Genomic DNA, 18480 nt, shown 5'->3' with positions numbered 1-18480 from the left:
TTAGATGTTCAAAATTCTTCATCACCATATACTTATGGTGCTGAAAATTAGAGTTACCATACATGTACCAATTTTGTAAACAGTTTGTATTGCAAATATTCTGACTCAGTTCCTTTCTGAAATTCTAGTTGTCTTCCATTGCACACATTCAGTCTAATTCTAAGGCTCTAAAGCCAGATTAATGCCTAATTCTCAAATTTCAAATGTTGAAGTCTACAACTAGATACCCATGTTAACACTTGAAGATAATGTGTTGCTTCAGGGGACATTCTGAATCTTGAATGTCTGTGATAGAAAATTTTTCATTATTTTGAGGATGCATGCCTATGTTTATGTATAAAACTTGAGAGATATTGAACTGCAATTTTAGATTTAAAGGCTTGAAAATTTCTAGTGTTCAGGAATAGTCAGAGACACTTACATGAGTTCATGCACAAATGAATACTAATAGGTGTTGATAGTTATTTCCCAGTTTTTTAATTATGCTACATCTGGAAAAAGTCAGTGAAGAATTTGAAGGTTTGAAAGGTTTGCTACTGCAAATGTTATTATTGAACAGGGGAAAGGTGGAAAGCAGTGAAGAACATAAAAGAGCTGACAGAAACACTAATGCCTTAAATGATACGTAGTGATACAAGTCAGGTTCCAGATTGTTAAAATGGGTACTGAAGCAAAAATTTAGAATTTTTTTTCCCCCACAAATGAACTAATCACTGTTATTACAAAACTAGTAAAAAATTACTAAAGTCAAGATCTTTCCCATACAATGTCAAACTAAAATGAACGTACCATTAAGCTTGCTTCCAAACACAATTCCCCCTAAAATGTTTCTCAGTGTTTAGAAATTAGTTTGAAACTATTTTCTTCCTGTAGTATGATATTACTAGAATAATGGAAAAGTGTACTTCTAATCACTGAGATCTACTTCATAAATGCCTCCCTTGGTCATTTTCTGGTAAGCAAAACTAAGATGCCAAAGATTTATCTCCTATAAATTGTTAATAATTTGTGATACTGCTTTGTGTGTATGGTGTTCCACTATGGATAGGACATCATGGTTGGTGTTGCAAAAACATACAGTCAGAAACCAGCTACAGAAGAAAGGTAAGAAGAAAGGGAGGAACTGTAGAAGTTGTGGCAGATTGCAAATGTCATCTTAGTTTACCCATATAATAAAATGTATTTCCTGGGTGATTTTCTTTATTTTCACATTTAATACAGAGTACATTAAATGCAATTAAGCTGGGTTGAGAGAGGCTAAGTTAAAAGGAATAACTGAATGAGAAATACAAAACAACAGGAAGGAAGATAGGTGAGCAGTATGCTGAACTGGATCATGGAAGATCAACAAATAAAATCACAGTAGGAGGAAGTGAAGTCTTGGATAGGCTGGGAGCAGAACGTAGGAAAATACTTATTAATAAACTAGATGTTAATAAACAGACTTACAGAAGAACAATTCATTGCCTGAAGGCATGAGTAGTATCTTGAGACATTCAGGGTTTAACAGACATTGTGAATCTTTGTAACTCACACCTTCCCGTATTGCTTTGCTTACCTTTCTCTGTGCCAAAGTAGCAGTTTTATGGATCTTGTCCCTGTGCTGGGACCTCACTTTCTGAGTCAGTAAGATGGGTGGATAAGGGATTTGACTGCAGAGCAATGCTTTCTATCTAGCCTAACAAACAGACAGGGGAAGGTTGTTTCAAATGCTTTATTTAATCTAGCAACTTTTATTGCAAATATGGATAAATCTGTTCAGTGTGCAGAAATTTAGACTGACATTAGGTTCTCTGAGAGATGCTACATATGACAAGAGAATCTGCAAGAAGAAAGTTGGTAAATGGAATGATTGGAAGTTGCTGATCCAGATTCCTGTCTGGTGTTAACTGCACAGGCTTTTTAGATCACAGAAAATATAATGATGGCATGACCCTATTACATATCAAAGTAAAAGATCCAAATGATGAAGGTTTTCTGAATTTTATCTAGTGTTCAATAGACTTGGTGACACAGTCAGTAGTTTTAAAAGAGTGAAATGGTTACTGAAAATAATGAATCTTTTGGCCAGTCATTTGTTTGTTTTAATTTTTTTTCTATTCCTGGTTGATTGCGTTATCTTAGCCTAGCTTCCTACTGATTTATGTCCTGTGGCTGGCTGTAGTCTTCATTCAAAGTTTTTCACATAGAGCATATTTATGTGATCATCTTCCCACATGGATACCCTGCCATGTAATATTGGGTGAGCTCATACAGAAAAGTGTAGATTGGACATAATCCAGTTCAACTCACTGCTCTGTGCAGGGCTAATTAAAATTAATTTGCTGAAGGCTTTGTCTAGTCTTTTTCAGGATTTCAGTATCTCTGAAGAAGATACAGATTCCATAACCTTCCAGGGCAACCTATTCCAATGTTCTTCTGTCTTCATGGTGGAAAAATTTCTCACAATACCTAAGCAGAATATTTCTTGTTGCTGAAGAGGAATTTGTTCCAGTTCTTCATTTTTGTAGTTCTTCAGGCATTTGTGGGCAGCTGCTAGATTGTTTCTCAACCTTCCCTTCACCAGACTAAGCTCCTCCACCCCTCTTTGCAGAAGAGCCATAGGCTGGTAAACACCTTAGTTGCAGGCTACTGATCATCTCTTATTTTTTTCACATTACTCATGAACTGAGGGGCCCAAAACCAAGCACAGTGTTCCAGGTTGAACCTCAGTGTAGCTGAGTAGATGGGAATAATAACCTTTCATCAAGGGCCATGATCCTTCCAGTTGCTGTGCAGTTTACCTTATTTATAGAGAGAGCACAGTATAGGCTTGTATTCAGCCTGTAGTCCACATAACCCCACTGCAACTTCCTTTTCAGCAGGGCCATTGCACAGCCAGTCACTGCTCCATCATAGGTGTAAATCTTTGCACTTCTCCTTATTTAATTCCATAAGGTATCTGTTAGCCTGCTTCTCAAATCAGCACAGGTCCCTCTGGATTGAAACTCTGTTATTCATTATTTCAGCTGTTCTCTATTTTTATGCCACCTGGTAGTTTGCTCATGATATTCTGTCACCATCCAGCTACTGACAGGGATATTCCATGATTTTCCAGCCCAGTTGCTGTTCCTAGTGTGGTTGACTGATTACCAGAAGCTAACCATCCATCAAGGACTTTTGAGTCCAGTGGTTCAACCAGTTTTAAACTGTAGTAGTAGTCCATTTAGCCAACCCCTGCTTCGTTACTGTCCAAGTGTCAAATGCCTTGTTAAATTCAAAATACATTGCATCCACTGCTTTTCCTTCTTAAAAACAACTCAACCTGTTGGTCCCACACTGTTGCCTGCTCCTTTATTCCCAAGCTTTGCTGCTAAATGCAAGGAGGAGGTTTGTTAGTGAAGACTATTATCCAGAGTATTGAGTAATTCAGCATTTTCTTTGAAACTTTCCACTAGGTTGTCCTACCACTCCATCAGCAGACTTCCATTCTTCCTTTGAAGCAAGGATATCTGTAAATATCTTTTCTGTCCCACTAAACACCCCTCAGTAATCCTAGTTAGAGCTGAGTTTTAGATGTGATTTGTTCTTCTGCTTTTATGCTGTTTGCTGCCTGCCCACATTGTCATCTCTTGAATGCTCCCATTTTGCCTTTTTATCCATGTAGTAACATCCTGCTTTGCCAGGTGGATCTTCTGCTGAAATTCCATGCCTGCGTGGAAGTTGTCTCATTGCTGAAGTTGTAACTGCAGAAGGGAGTTCATGAGATCTCAAGAGTTATCTTTCAAAGCAATTTGAATCTCTTGGACACTTCTCTTTCATGGGTGCAATACCCTGAATCAAACACAGTCTCTTCTAAAATACAGCATCCTAACTGTTGCTTACTTTCCCAGTATTTCTCTGGATCCTGAACCTGGTCATCTGGTAGCTACTGAAGTCCAGGCAATCCTCTGTGACAATATTCACCACTAGTTCTTCCCTTGTCAGCATTAATGGTCGTTTCTGCCCACCTGAAAAGCAGAGATGTTTTTATGTCATTATGCAAGTGGGGAGAAAATCAAACACAAGTTAAAAGGGTAACGTCTTAAAACATATGTGGACATTTTTGTACTTGTATGGTTATAATATTCTTATGCTTATCTGTATAACACGCTGTTGAATCTCCAAGAAATTGTTGGATGCAAAGGACATCCAACAGAGAAGGGAAATCAGGAAAAAGATGGCATCCAAGAAGATTGATGAAATGACTGCAGTTTGTTTTTCAATCTCAATAATTTGTTAATTGTGCTACCCTTGATTTTTATTAGGAAACATATGTGTGAACTTCAAGTTCAGAGCAGAATGTTGGTTGTGGTCTTTTTCTGTCTGTCTGAAATCTGAGGTGTGTACACACAGAGCAAGAAACCAGAGCACTTTGCACTGGATAGATCATGTAGGAAGTCATTTTGCTCAAGTGTCAGGTCATAGTACAAAGCAATACTAAGCTTTAAGATGTTTACTCTGAACAATTGACAACATAGTGAACAATATTGGCTATAACTGCTTTGGACTATTTTTTATAGATATTTGGAACTTGGACCTTTGGAACAGTGGTGTTTACTGTGCTTGTATTCACGGTTACATTTAAGGTAAGGTATGCTGTATTTTATCCACTGAAACTTTCTTAAAACTTGTTTTTTAATTGTTGCTTATTTATATTAGTTTATATTATCATGCATTGTTTTATTACTTTGAATAGAGAGTTTGCTATCTGTGCCTTCTTAACTGTGCTCAAACTTGAAAGATGTTTTTAACTACTTCTGTGTAGAATTCTCCCCTATTTTCAAAGGGTATAATTCTCTTTTATCTTCTGCTGGGAATTCCAGTTGTGTCTAGATAGTAATAACATGATATATTATCTTTTTTTCAGCTTGCAATAGATACACACTATTGGACGTGGATAAATCACTTCGTGATCTGGGGATCACTGGTATTCTACATTGTCTTTTCTCTACTCTGGGGAGGAATTATTTGGTATGACCCGTAATATTAATTGCATTGCAAAAGTTGTTTCAGAAACATAAAGTTGTTATATTTCACCTTCTTGTCACAGAATTAAATTTAGCCTTTATATAATGCAGAACTCTATTTTAAACACATCATAATTGCTAACTAGATTGCTCAGCTCTTCAATCAATGCATGTCTGCTAAAATCTTCTTAAAGAAGAACGCATGGAGAATATCAGACCCCAGACTACCACTGGGTTTTATCTCGTAGTGTCAGTCAGAAGCAGTCCAAGGGCTGCTTGAAGCTTCAAGAAGCTTCAAGAAGCTTCTTGAACCAACCAAGCATTGGTTCAAGGAGCTGACATTGCCTTTCTGAGTCAAAATGTCACAAAATAGGTCATGTCTGTGCAGTAGATGACTACCCACCTACCTGCTGGGCTTGGAAGCTAGCTGTAGCAGTCAAACTAGAGACAGGGAGCAGAACTCAATATCCAAGTCATGTGCATGTCCAAGAGTCCTGTGTTTGAGCTCATTGTTTTGCCTCCTTACTTAGCAAAGTGGAGTTACTGTAGGTGTCTGATCACCTACTTATTCGTGTTGGTAAGAAGCTTTGTAGGGATTAGTATAACTCTTGGGCATACCCAATTTAAAGTGTTGGGGGGTTTTGCTATTAAAAGTTCTGAGGACTTGAAACTGAAATTTTTGGAAAGGAAATAAGTTGGAACAAGTTCAGTTCCTTATTGTGCCTGATTGCCATCAGGAGATGGAAATTTTGCTTCACACTTGCAGCGCTCTCAGTTACAAGGCCATCTTTTTAACTACTGCTAGTAGTTAACTACAATTCTACTTTGTATTCACAGTATTTTGATGGACTAGAGAAGGAGGGGGCAAACTATTGCTTGGTGATTAAGATGCCATTTAATTTAGAGAATGGATTTGTATTTAGTGTGGCTTTTGCAAATGAGTAACTACTTCTTAACTCCTTGGATATTTAGCTGCCTCTTTTTTCTAGTAATATCAGATCTCAGTTTCTTCAGCGTCAGTTTGCAGAAGTGACATTTTCCCAATGGTTTTCCAACCAGCATTGCTATGTGTTAAAGATGTGACTGTGTGTAGATAAAAATGAATTTCAGCTTAGTTAGCTTTTTAGTATGCAAATACTATCACATTTTGAAAACCGTCAGGAAACTGCCCAACTGGTTTTACACTGCAGTGTTGCTCCAAACTGTCCCTTGATCTTGGCTCGGTGATTGTGGCCTCTGGTTCCCAGTACCATACAGTGCTGGCATTTTAATGATCATCCAACTGCATGGGATACAAGGAGGTTGGGAAGAGAAGGTATTAATAGTGTGGTTAGATAAGTACGTGGTGAATAGGAGGGGAGCATAACATGAAAGTATTAGAGATACTTATGAGAGCCTGAGAGGTATGAAAATAAGTGTGGTTAACAAGATTAGTCTGAGGATACACACAAAGGCGTGTGCCTTAGCAAAGATCAGGGCAATGGTGGGTGGGACACTAAGAAGAAAGGTGGAAAATACCTGGGGCAAGATAAGGGTACATGGAAAATAATAAACATGTTAAGAATGAACTTAATTTATCTTTGCAAGGGAGAGACACTATGGCAGGGAGGGGACAGCATGATATTTCCTGCAGTCTGGAAGACAAAAGGAAGGTAGTTACCTCCAGATGGTGCATGGTTAGCACCAGCTCCCATTGAGAAGACTGGGATGGATGAACTCCCACAAACTGGGAAACTGAACCTGAAGTATTTCACCACTGGCATAATTCTTGTATTTAATACTGTCAGCCTTTATTTTGTGTATTGAAATGTAATCATTATTTTATCTTTTTTCCTCCCAGGCCTTTTCTCAATTATCAGAGGATGTATTACGTGTTCATGCAAATGCTGTCCAGTGGTCCTGCGTGGCTGGGTATAATTCTGCTCATAACTGTCAGCCTTCTTCCAGATGTTCTGAAGAAGGTCTTATGCAGGGAGTTGTGGCCTACAGCAACAGAAAGAATCCAGGTAAATAATCTTTTTCATTGTGAAGTTAGGTATTTTTTGTATTACAAGTGTCTAATCACCTAGGCCAAGGTCAGAGATAAGATTAAAGCAGAGGTTCCCCTCCCATCTGTGGTGTCTGAGCAATATGGTGAAAAATGCTGCCAGTTATTTACATGGTGGCATTAACCTAAATCCTGGAGCAACACTTGTGCCTCCATACCAGCAACCACAAGGAAAGCAGCTGATGAGGATGGTGGGAAATAGCTACATGGCTCAACAAGATTTCTGATTTGAGGAGATAAGAAGGGCAAGGGGATTGGGATCTCCAAAAGGGTAGATAAGAGGCACTTACATCTGATAACATGCTGATGCCTGCTACAAAAACACATGTATTAAAACTGACTCATATCCTATTTATAGTTTTTTCCTCTTTTATATTTTGACTTACATTTTGCCTGTTCTGATCCATTATTTGTACTTAAACATGCCTTGCTGTACCCATGGGAAGAGTATTTTAAAATCTATTTTCTCCTTTCATCTGATCAGCCCAAAAGGAGAAATGACTGTGTAAATATAGACAATCTCTTCTAAGGGTGAAGTGGAAGCCAGGTTCTGTGGGAACCATGGTGCCATGCTGGGGACATGAATAGAAAATGTTTCCTGTATTTTAACCCCAGTAAACTTTTATATATTATATATGTTAGAATGTGAAGGACAGTAGAGGTGTGCTGAGCTTTAAACTTAATGTTACTGCCCTTGACTTTTTCAGCCCCTGAGCTGCCACCAGTAGGTTAAAAGAATGAGTTACTAGTAGCAAAAGGGATTAGGTACCATTTTGATCTTTAATTGAGAAGGTTCTTTGCATTAAGAGGAAAGGAATAAAGGAGCTTCGCTACCAAGGAAAATAAAATACCCGGTGGCAAATATAAAACCCTCTGCCACTGTTTTGTATTCCTAGAATATACAGGTGTAATAGTGCCTTACTTCAGGAAAGAATAGAGAATAGCAGGAAAGCATTCCCAGGCAGATCAGTACTTAAAATGTTTTTTCATTCAGAGATCTTACATGTCATATGTACTACCTGTGGAAGGAGTTGACCTCAGTATAGATTCTTGTGACAGTGTTCACAGGGGTTCTTGGATGAGGCAAGAGACGAGAATGTTGACTCTGTGTTTAGAAGGCTTGATTTATTATTTTATGATATATATATATATATATATTACATTATAACTATACTAAAATGAAAAATAGAAGGAAAGGTTTCTTCAGCAGGCTAGCTAAGAATAGAATAGCAAAGATATGAAACAAAAGGCAGCTCTCCCAGACTCTGTCCGAGATAGCTTGGCCTTGATTGGCTATTAATTATAAACATCCAAGATGGGCCAATCACAGATGGACCTGTTGCATTCTACAGCAGCAGATAACCATTGTTTACATTTTGTTTCTGAGGCTTCAACTTCTCAGAAGGGAAAAAATCTTAAAGAAAAAGATTTTCACAAAAGATGTCTGTGACAGATTCTGAATAGTTAATTTGAAAGTCTAAAGAGACAGAATGAGTGAGGGTTAAGGTAAAGAAACAAGCTAGGAAAATAAAAACCCCTACCAAAGGTTTTTGTAGCATTTCTTACAGACATTGTATATTAGTACTGGAAAATGAATCAGTAGTAAAGCAGATTTTGGGCTCGACACTGACAATATTCATTTTTTAATATTTAGTCAAAGATCTGTGACTTTTAACCAGTTATATCGCTTGTGTTTCTTCTTCCCTCTCTTTGTTTCTTCCTGTCTTCCAATCCACTATGTCTAAATAACTGCTACCTTGCTTTAAACATAAATGATGTGCTCGGTTGCTTCCTACAATCTTCTGGGGAAATCAGACTAAACATCAGTGCCTTTCTGTTGAGCAGTCCACCATCTTTATGCTTTCTCAGACTTCAAGCAGTCTAAGTTTCTAATGGAACAAAAGGTGACTTTTTTCTGCCTTTCTGCATGCTTGGCCATTTCATTCAAAGGACTTTATAAAGTTAATCATCAGAAGTTATTTACCATACTCATTATCTCCATTTGTGATTCACGTCAACTATATTTTGAGGAATACAATTTAGTACAGTTTTTTCTTTCTGAGTATCTCAAAGATTGTATGAATTGTTGTCACAGTCCATCACTGTCACTATCAATTTTTGTCACTGTTCTTGCTGCATTTTACAGAATGTTTCTGCCTCAGGAATCTACAATTCTTATATCCCCATTTTAATCATTGGTCTGTCTGTAGATGAATGCCTGTTGTGTTTCCATTGTACCTGAATAAGTAGAATAGTGGCCACACAAACAAGTGATAATTCTGATTAGGCTGATGTTGCTAGCATCATACAGAAAATGTGGTACTGGAAATGTGACACTTAAGCAGTCATTGGAATATATTAATGTATCTTCTCTGCTGCTAGAAAATGCAGCTTTTTTCTTTTTCAAGCATGCATTTTGAAACTGAGCTTTCCTTATGTTCCCTTTTATGAAATTCTGTGCTCTTTCTAGAAAGAAAACAACTCAAGGCCTGAAAGTTCATGACATTATTTAATATAAAAGTAGAAGAAATGCTAGTAAATCTTGTTTCCCCTACAGTCTGCAAGAAAACTGTTTTTTACTTAATATTCAGAGACTGTCAGTTTCCATTGCAGATTTTAGATCTTTCTTTCTTAAGTGGTTAAGATATAAAAATGTATTTTCTCCTTTGTTCCCCCTCAAAAATAGATGGTCAATAAAATTTACTGTAATAATATAAATCAGAGGGAAAATAGAGGTTTTTTCACTATTGAGAATTCTGACTAAAATTGTCTCTTAAGTGTCTTAGGATTGGTTTGAACTGAGCTTATAAAAAACCATTTTAAAATGTACTGCATTCCTAAAATGTACTGCTTTCTTTATAACAAAAGGGCTTTGGGAACAACTGAAAAGATAAACATAGGACTAGTGACCATTTCCCAGGTTACTAAATTGGTTCTACTCAGGCAATAAGAATGCATAAAGCCTTTGAAGCAGTTCTTATACTTCCAGATTTTTCAGTCATTTGAGAGTCACTCCAGTGTATGGTGAGCGATTGTTTACCATCATTACATTTGGATGTTTTTAAACATTCCACATATAGCTCTGGGGTTTTTTCAGAGAGCTTTTCTGTGATATAATATAAATATATATATATATATACATACATACAGACATATATGTGCATACAGATACATATATGTGCCTACAAGTATATGTGTATATATATATATGTGCATGTATATGGATATTGATATAAATATTATATACATAGGAACTGTTGTCTTTCTTGGGCTACAACATTATTTCTGCAAAAGCTTTGGAGGAATCTGTTGCCTTTTGGTAATTTTGGTCAAAATCTGCTTATTTCTTATACGTGTGGTCTCTGCAACTCTGGCTCAATGACACAAACTGAATTTTGTGCTTTAACTGGTGACTGTGCAGCTGCAAGGTTTCTTTCAGCTTTTACTTTTAAAAAGCAATAGGGTATTTTTTTTTATATAGCCAATCTACATTGGTTATTTTTTCTTTATTCTTCTTTCATTAGTAGCAGAATTTTAGGCACTCTGTTAGGGAAAATATAAATTCAATTTAAATGATCCTATTTCTATTTTTATAATTTTCATTTTGATTGACAGTATTTCAGCAATTCCAAGTATTTGGTAGCTGAAATACCAGGTGTTTAGTTTCTGAGCTGTAAATGACTCCTGTACTTTCATTCCTTTTAAAGAAATATTTTTCTTTTTCTCTTTGTTTTTGACTGATGATTTTTTACTGTGCTTTCACTCAGTCACAAGCATGGGCCATCAGCCATGTTATGAGATCTTGACCCTTTGCTGCACCTGGGGAAACCCAAAGTGGTCCTTTTGCCTGGGGAAGCTTCTCTGGGGATTCATCATTCTTCTGTTCCTCAATGGCCTTAGCTGCTGTAGAACAACTGCCCTGGGTGCTCAGACAAGTGTTCACCAGCAAACTGCTGCCTTGTCACGTGTCAGGCTCCTCCTCTGAGGGAACAAAGCAATGGATCTTGCTGTTGCAATATTTGAATGCTGTGGAAGAAGTTTCCTTGGCAGCTCCCTGGCCCACTCTGCCCACAGTGTAATGATGAAGCTGTAAGTCAGCCTTGATGAGCAGCACCCCATCACCTCCATGTGGGGCACTCCCTTGGTGGGCCAGTTGTTCTGGGGAGTAGGGAAGCAGGATGTCCACTCCTTAGTGTAGGATCAATTTGTACCACAGGCACCTCTCCCATTCACTGCAGGTTATTGTTAGAGGGGCAGGACACAGAGCACACAGTACTTAGTCAGTTTAGTGCTTTTGAGAGAAATTTTTAACAGAGTTTGAAATGGAATTAAAAACACCCTCAAATGATTAATCTCAAGATCCAGAAATAGAAACCTTGTTTTACACTGGATAACCTTTCCTTTTTAAGACTGTCAGAAAATCCAACACTTTTACAGGACTTTGCTATAACAGTTACCAAATGGTACAATTCATTCACATTTCTTGTATTCATCAAGAGTCTCACTGTTTTTCCTCATCCTTGCAGAAGAGTATGAGACATAAAACAGGCCAAAATGCACTGCCGAGCTGCGATGGGCCACTTCTTGAAGGAAATCTTTCACCTTCCGAGCCATAATTAGATCAAAGCTAGGTAAAAGTACTGTACGTGTTGCCAATTTGGATTAATTTCTTTTGGTGCTATTTACAAATCAACTGTTTCCTCCAGAGTTTTTGATGTACTTTATCAGTATTGATAAAAAATCATTATGTTTTACTTGGAGAGCCTAGTTCTTGCAAGAGATGTTCCGTGCCACAGGTAAGATCTTTTTGTCTCAGAAAGTTAATCATGTAAAGCAAACCAATAAATCAATATACCCATATTCATGTCCTATATAAATACATTGTATTATGTATAGGTGTTGTGTGACATTTCTTCTGTAAGAGCTGCATTCATTATTGCAGTGTGTACTCACATTGCACCACAGTGTAGAATACATAAAGTCAGAGGCAATTCTTACCCAGGAGGAGTTTCTCCATCATCTTTCATGTTCTTGAGTACGTATATAGACTAAATGCAGATGGTAACATGTGGAGATAACCATAGCAAGTCACTTGTGAATAGGACCTTGGGTCAGAAGAGCAGGGCTGTGCATGTGGCAGTGTCACAGTGTCACAGTGCTGTGTTCTGTACAGACCAGGGCATTGCTGTGCTGCTGCCTCAGATGAAGAGAGAAGTGTGATAGTTAAGCTGAATGTCTGAGACAGCAGCATAAGCGGTGAACTAAATTCCCCAAACATAAGGCCAGCAGAATGAAGTTCTCTGCTTTATGTCATCTCCTTGCTATGCCACTGATGACACAAACAAGTAAGAAGGCAGACTCTTTACTGTAATGATTCTCACCTGGATGCCATGACTGTTCCAGTCCCTTCATGCTCTCCTGACCCCAGAAGCAGCACGAGGAGCTAAGTGAAGGTGCAAAGTTAGCAGTATGTGAAAAGGACAAATGTCATGTGCTCTGTGTGCTGTAGGATTTTAAAGCAACTGAAGGTAGCTAAAGTAGCTGATTTGCTTTAAATGACTGTTGCACAAGTAGTAGTAGAAAAAACCAACTTCTTGACTAACTTCAGGCTTGGTAAAGGCTCTTGTCTCGGAGCCACGGGTAGAAAAAAGCATTTTATTTTTAGAACTATCTGTGGTAACTAAAATGCTTTACTTTCTAGCTCAAAGAAAAGGAAAATTAGTTACCAAACTGTATGACTACTCCCTCTTACATTTCCAAAGCAAATCTGCTGATGTGTTACCTGATTTTTATGTAATAATGTTGCTATTTGGTCTATGTGTTTAAAAGAACCCAGGCCTCACTGTGGTGAGCAGTTTAGGATAGGTTTGTCACCTTTCCAAGAGAGTGTTTTTAAGAGAGCTTTCAGATTACTCCAGGTTATGCAAGAGTAGTGTTTCAAGCTTGTGATTGTCATTAAAGTGTCATGTTACATTGCAGCCAAAGTTCTGTAAGCTATATCATTAATATTTACTTTGTGATTTTGTTCTTTTGGTGTTCAAAAGGACAAAATCACTGTGTTCTGATTAACAGGGAAGAAGGGAATGATAGAGGATTAATTGATTTATATAGCATTCATGGAGAGATTGATTAATAATATTGCTTTGAACCATGTTTATAATGCATTTATATGTTAGATACCATTACAAAACCTCCATACCTCCACACCTGGAAATTATATGTGCATTTAGTGAAAAGAATTTAATAAACTCATTGGGGAAAGGCCTTTGCTAGTTTTATTTCAGTTTGTGCACACGTCCAGGCTCTTGTCACGCAGCTGTGGTGTTCTGTAGTCCTGAGCATTTCCTGAGTGGAAGTGCCGATTCTGCCAGAGTGTGGAGTGATTATGTGAGAAAGATAAATTTTAATGGGCAATTAGACCAAGGTAGTACTGAGATGTACAGTATAAATTGCCTGTATAGATGCTACACGTAACCTAAGCAAGTCTAAAATTCAGCACTGCTTAGAAGTAGAAAGCAAGTGCGTTAAACTCTGGAAACTTCATCTGTTAGCACAAACTGACTGTAAAGAATTTCCTCCCTTTGGAATTACCAGGCAAAGTGCTTGAATCTGTCCTGTCTTAAAATTACACATAAGAAGTTCAGGGATAAAAAGATGTACCGGGAGAAATTCCAAAATGAAACGTAACCTTGATCTAAAACACTTTCTTTTGAAGGCAGGCCTCTGTGTCTTCATGTCTTCTCTGAAGAGCCCATTATCAGGTTTAGAAGTTAAGTGTAGAATCATGCCTGGTTCTGTAGTCTTAGTATAAAACTAATCATGTTGAAACTGGTTGATTGCAAAGCAACATGAGGGATTATACTTTGACATGAATCAAATAACCAGAGTGGTGATCTAGGGAAAGGTGTTAGTATACCAAGGGGACAGTGGTCCTATAAAAGAAAACAATTACATACTTTTGATTCCTAGATTGTCTATTTACTGTGTATTTGTTTCTTTATTTCCCTTTAACAGAAGGCATCAAGGCACTGTCGGGAGCACATCTCAGAATTCACACCTCTTGCCTGTCTGAAAAGCCCAAGATACAGGAGCAGTGACTGCAGCAATTCCCCAGCAAGAAGGTCTAATTCTCATTCTAAAAAAGTGATGTTTACGCAGTGGAAAGGCATTGATTATTCAGTACTTCCATCTGTCTTTGGCTATTCAAATAAGCATTGGCGTTCCAGTGCAGGCTACCACTACGGTGGGTCAGGTTTGGAAACGTCCATATGACAGAACACCAAGTCAAGCCTTTAAAAACTGTGGTTTTGTTTATTTATTTTTTCAGGAAACAGACATGTCACAGAGACATATTAAACTATATGTGGCTTTTGCTGTCTGAGGTAGTGTTGAGAAAACAGGATCAAGAGCTAGAAGTATGAACCCTTCCAGGCCAATAGGCCTATTTTTATGTTTTGAACTACTGGAGCAATGAACAATCTGCACAGTCTGGTACTGTGAGACTGGTAGCACTAAAAATTCTCTTCGTCCTGTGTCAAGACTTCTGTGTATTTACTACTTCTGTCATCTTTAGTGATTTTCTTTGTTACTTGAAGTGCAGTTTTAGTCAGTGACCTACATTTTGAAATCAACAGTTTTAATTTTAAGCCAGGAGCAATTGTCTCAGTTATCTCAAATGAAATTCTCCTAAAGCATATTTAACAAGTGCTGTTTCTGATTTTCCCCTGTCCTTTTTTCTTTCTTTGCTCTTTCTTTAGAACAAACTGGTGTTTCCTCTGTGCAAATCTGCTTTCAAGAAACACTCTCTAATGTTCACTTCCTTGTAAGTGGCCAAATCAGGGCTATGTATGGTTTCTGTTAGTTTTCCCCTGTAGAAAGATAGGCAAAACAATCCTTGTGTAGAGTATGCACACACAATATGAAGTCAAGTTGGCTGTTAAACAGGTAAATATTGCCAGTGTTGGTATTTACTTACAAACTGAATGTAAGCATTTTGCCCAAAACATCTTTGAATTTGTCAAAGATGCACATTACCTGGTGTTCTCACTTCCTGTCCCTATGATTGTAAAATACATATAGCAGAAAGTATTACATATTAAGCTTTTTTTGACAGTTTGTTGGGTTTTTTTCTTAAAACAAGAAAAGCTGTTTTTCTGGATGAGTATCTTTTGCCATCTTGATTCATACTCTTAATTTTGATTTTTTTTGTCTGCGTGTATGGTTAGATTCTGGCTAATGGGCTTGGTAGATGTAGTACAAAGCACACAGCTGTTAGCTCTTCAGGCAAACCACGAGGTGGCACACAACTGTTGACAAACAGTTGAACCACAGGTGGGATAGAGAAACTAGTATGACTGCAAGGATTCTGTTTGAATTCCCTTAAGAATGACAGCCAACTTGCACTTCTCTTTTCTCTGCTACATTTATGTTACCTTGCAGTAATTCAACTCTTAGCTGCATCCTTGTGTTGTTTCGTTAGTCCAGTGTTTTATTTTGGGGTGCAAAAATATCTGAAGCAGTAATCCGATTTCAGTCAATTTCAGCTTGGTGGTTACAGCTGGTTAATGGCCATCCTCATTCAATACCTCTGTGAGGACATTACTAAAAATGTATTTCAGTGTGAAAACAAAATACTTGGAATCAGACCTGCAGCATTTATTGGAAGACCTGGCCAAGACATTGTTAGTTGTGTTTCATGTGGACAAGGGTGGCAGAGAAAAATAATTTCCCTTTTTGTGTTTTAACAAGAAAAAAACAGAGGCAAAGTAAGTTTACTTACTACTTTACTTTTTTAATAAATGAAAAATCAACTTACTAGGAAATGTCCTTCGCAGTATTCTGAGTAGTTTTCATATTAAACAATGATTTATTATTAAAATGCCCTGGGTCAAGCAGAGATTGTAAAGTGAGTTATGAAATCTTCAGTATACCAAAGATAACAGAATTTTACAAAGTCTAACAGTGAGCACCACAGATAAAGGTTTTTTATCATTTGACATATAGCACTTTTAAGTTTCAAAGAACATCCTTATAGCAGTAGCATTTTGAAATACATACACATGTGTGTGTGTGTACATATACTTGCCATTGCAGACTTGAATGTTGGTCAGTTAAAACCGTCCCCTACATAAAACACTGGTGTATATATTTTTAAGAAGTTAATATGGGTATACATTTTATACCAGTAGCAGTGACAAATTTCTTGTGTGTAGTTAACAAATTATTTGTAATGTATTTTTTAGAAATCTTAAAATTGCCTTTGCACTGAAATATTTTTCATACTGTAGCTATTTATAAATCTGTTTTACGCATACATTTGTTAACACACCATTTCTATTTTTTTTAAGTATATGTTTTGAAGGCTTTTTTTATAACTATAAGTTTTGGCCACTTAAATTTAGCTTAGAATGGAGTTGTGGCTGAATGTTGAAATTCTAATGAATGTCAAATTAGAATACAGGTCAGTTGCTCTATGAGTCTCACCCAAGTTATTGATGTTTTGTTGGGATTTCTGGTAGCAGCGATTAGAGCGCTGTACTTGCAGTGCTATATTATAACTGCTAGCTTTTTTACTCTATAAAGCCTCCTGCTTTTTTACTTTGTGAGTTCTATCTTTTAGCCTTAAATAAGGAAAATTTTGCTTGATATTTTTGAAAATGCTGCATTCCTGTTCTGCCTACTAACAAAGCAGTTCATTGCTAACTTCATGTAGCCCTGCACTTAGATATTGTTGACAACATTGTTCAGGCTGAAACACCTGTATACATTTGAGAAATTTTAGTTAAACATGTCATTTTTTGGAGGAGAAAGAATGCTTGAATTTAAATGGAAGTTTCTGCTTTGATTTAGCAATACTTTTACCTTTAAAAGTTGGTGCTGTTTGTTTGTTAAAATAGACTGTTTAATGAAATGAACATAAAACATCAACTTGGCTTCACTTGATGTGTTTTTGCTTCAGTCCCTGTTACTATTGCCATGTATACCTAGTCCACTGCAGCAGATGTTAACTTGGGAGTTTTACTGCAAAAGATATAAAAGATGAAAAAGTAGAAATTAGATCAAAATGCATTAGAGTGTTTTATTATGGGTGGGACACTGAAAGGAGACAGATTTTTATGTATGAAGAAAAAAAAGAAAGAGGAAAAGTCTAAAAATGTATGTAACCTTCTAACTTGCCTCATTTAAATTGTTGCAGCTTTAACAGCATAATGTCTCCATAACTGCTTCTATAAATGTCTTGAAACTGGTAAGCACTAACCAAATGTATGTGAAGACTTAGAAAGTATTTCAAGCTTTTTGGCCACAGAAGCTCATATATTCCTGCAGTGGCTTGTGGCAAAAGATCTTTTTTGTTTTACCATGTACAATAATTGTTTGTTCAGCCACTTAATGTAAAAGCTACAGTTTACTTTCTTGCTTTCATTAGCCTGTGTGTCTTGAACCAACTGGCTTGCAAAAATAAGAGGAAAAAAATAGCGTAATTGAGGAACTGCACTACTTTTCTTTTGGAAGCCAGTGGGATCCTTGTGCTCATGCTACTGTCTCTGTTAAAAAAGCTTTAATGGAAATTTGTGAAAGTACTACAAAAGTGAAAACTTACATGATTCTACTTTGCAGAATAATCAAAAAAATCAGTTTATATAGCTTTAATTTTTTACCTTATGAAAATTCACAGGATTTCAATCTGCATTGTCTTGGACATAAATTCTGTGCTATGTACACTTTGCATTTTAGAGGTTCTTTCACGATCTAATGTAAAGTAGAATCTGCGGAAGCTGCTGTATGGGGCTGGGGTAGTTATCTGTGCTTTAAACATTAAAGATGTCTGTAGTCATCAGCACCAAGTACTGACACATTTTAATTGAACAATTTTAGGTGCATTTATTTGAAAATAAATCAGCCTTCAAATCTAATGTTCAGATTATCCGATACTACTTCATTTATTTGATTTGAAGAGTCAATGTGTGAATACATTACTGTAAAGTTTCTTTTCAGTGCTGTTTTTAACTTTTATTTCTGTAGACAAACAAATATAACTTGTTTCTATTCAGCCACATTTTGGATCCTTATGTAGAATATATAAGCAGGAGATACAAATCTGCTTGCAATAAATATAAACATTCAAGACTGGTTTAAGTTTGCTCACAAGTAATTACAGTAATTCTAGTATGAATATGAGATGGTTTCATATTAGTCTGTAATAAAATGTAAGTATATAAAGAAAACAGAATGAGTGTTTGATTTGGTTATTGAATATGTTTGTTCTCACGCTCATTTCTCATACTGGAGTGGGTCCAGCAGAGCACCACAAAAATGACAAAGGGGACTTGGAGCATCTCTCTTATGAGAGACTGCAGGAGCTGGGCCTGTTAGTCTAGAGAAGAAGAAGTTTAGACTAGAGAAGAGAAGTCTAGAGAAGAGAAGACTGAGAGGGGATCTCATCAA

At 36.9% G+C, this 18480-nt stretch overlaps 1 protein-coding gene across 1 annotated transcript in view; it reads left to right on the top strand.

Annotated features, from left to right (window-relative positions):
* The window catches only part of ATP11A (ATPase phospholipid transporting 11A), a 119137-nt gene extending 100872 nt beyond the window's left edge, over positions 1 to 18265 (top strand). Inside the window, exons 27-30 of the mRNA XM_066545307.1 lie at positions 4542 to 4607; positions 4889 to 4992; positions 6829 to 6994; positions 14050 to 18265. Of these exons, the coding sequence (XP_066401404.1) occupies positions 4542 to 4607; positions 4889 to 4992; positions 6829 to 6994; positions 14050 to 14307 (594 nt within the window). The 3' untranslated portion in view covers positions 14308 to 18265. The remainder of the gene's footprint in view (positions 1 to 4541; positions 4608 to 4888; positions 4993 to 6828; positions 6995 to 14049) is intronic.
* The last annotated feature ends 215 nt before the right edge of the window (positions 18266 to 18480 follow it).

This window comes from Molothrus aeneus, chromosome 2 (assembly GCF_037042795.1).
Source record: "Molothrus aeneus isolate 106 chromosome 2, BPBGC_Maene_1.0, whole genome shotgun sequence".
Classification (NCBI taxonomy): domain Eukaryota; kingdom Metazoa; phylum Chordata; class Aves; order Passeriformes; family Icteridae; genus Molothrus; species Molothrus aeneus.
The sequence above is the reverse complement of the archived record's forward strand: the minus strand, read 5'-3'. Positions and strand labels throughout refer to the sequence as shown.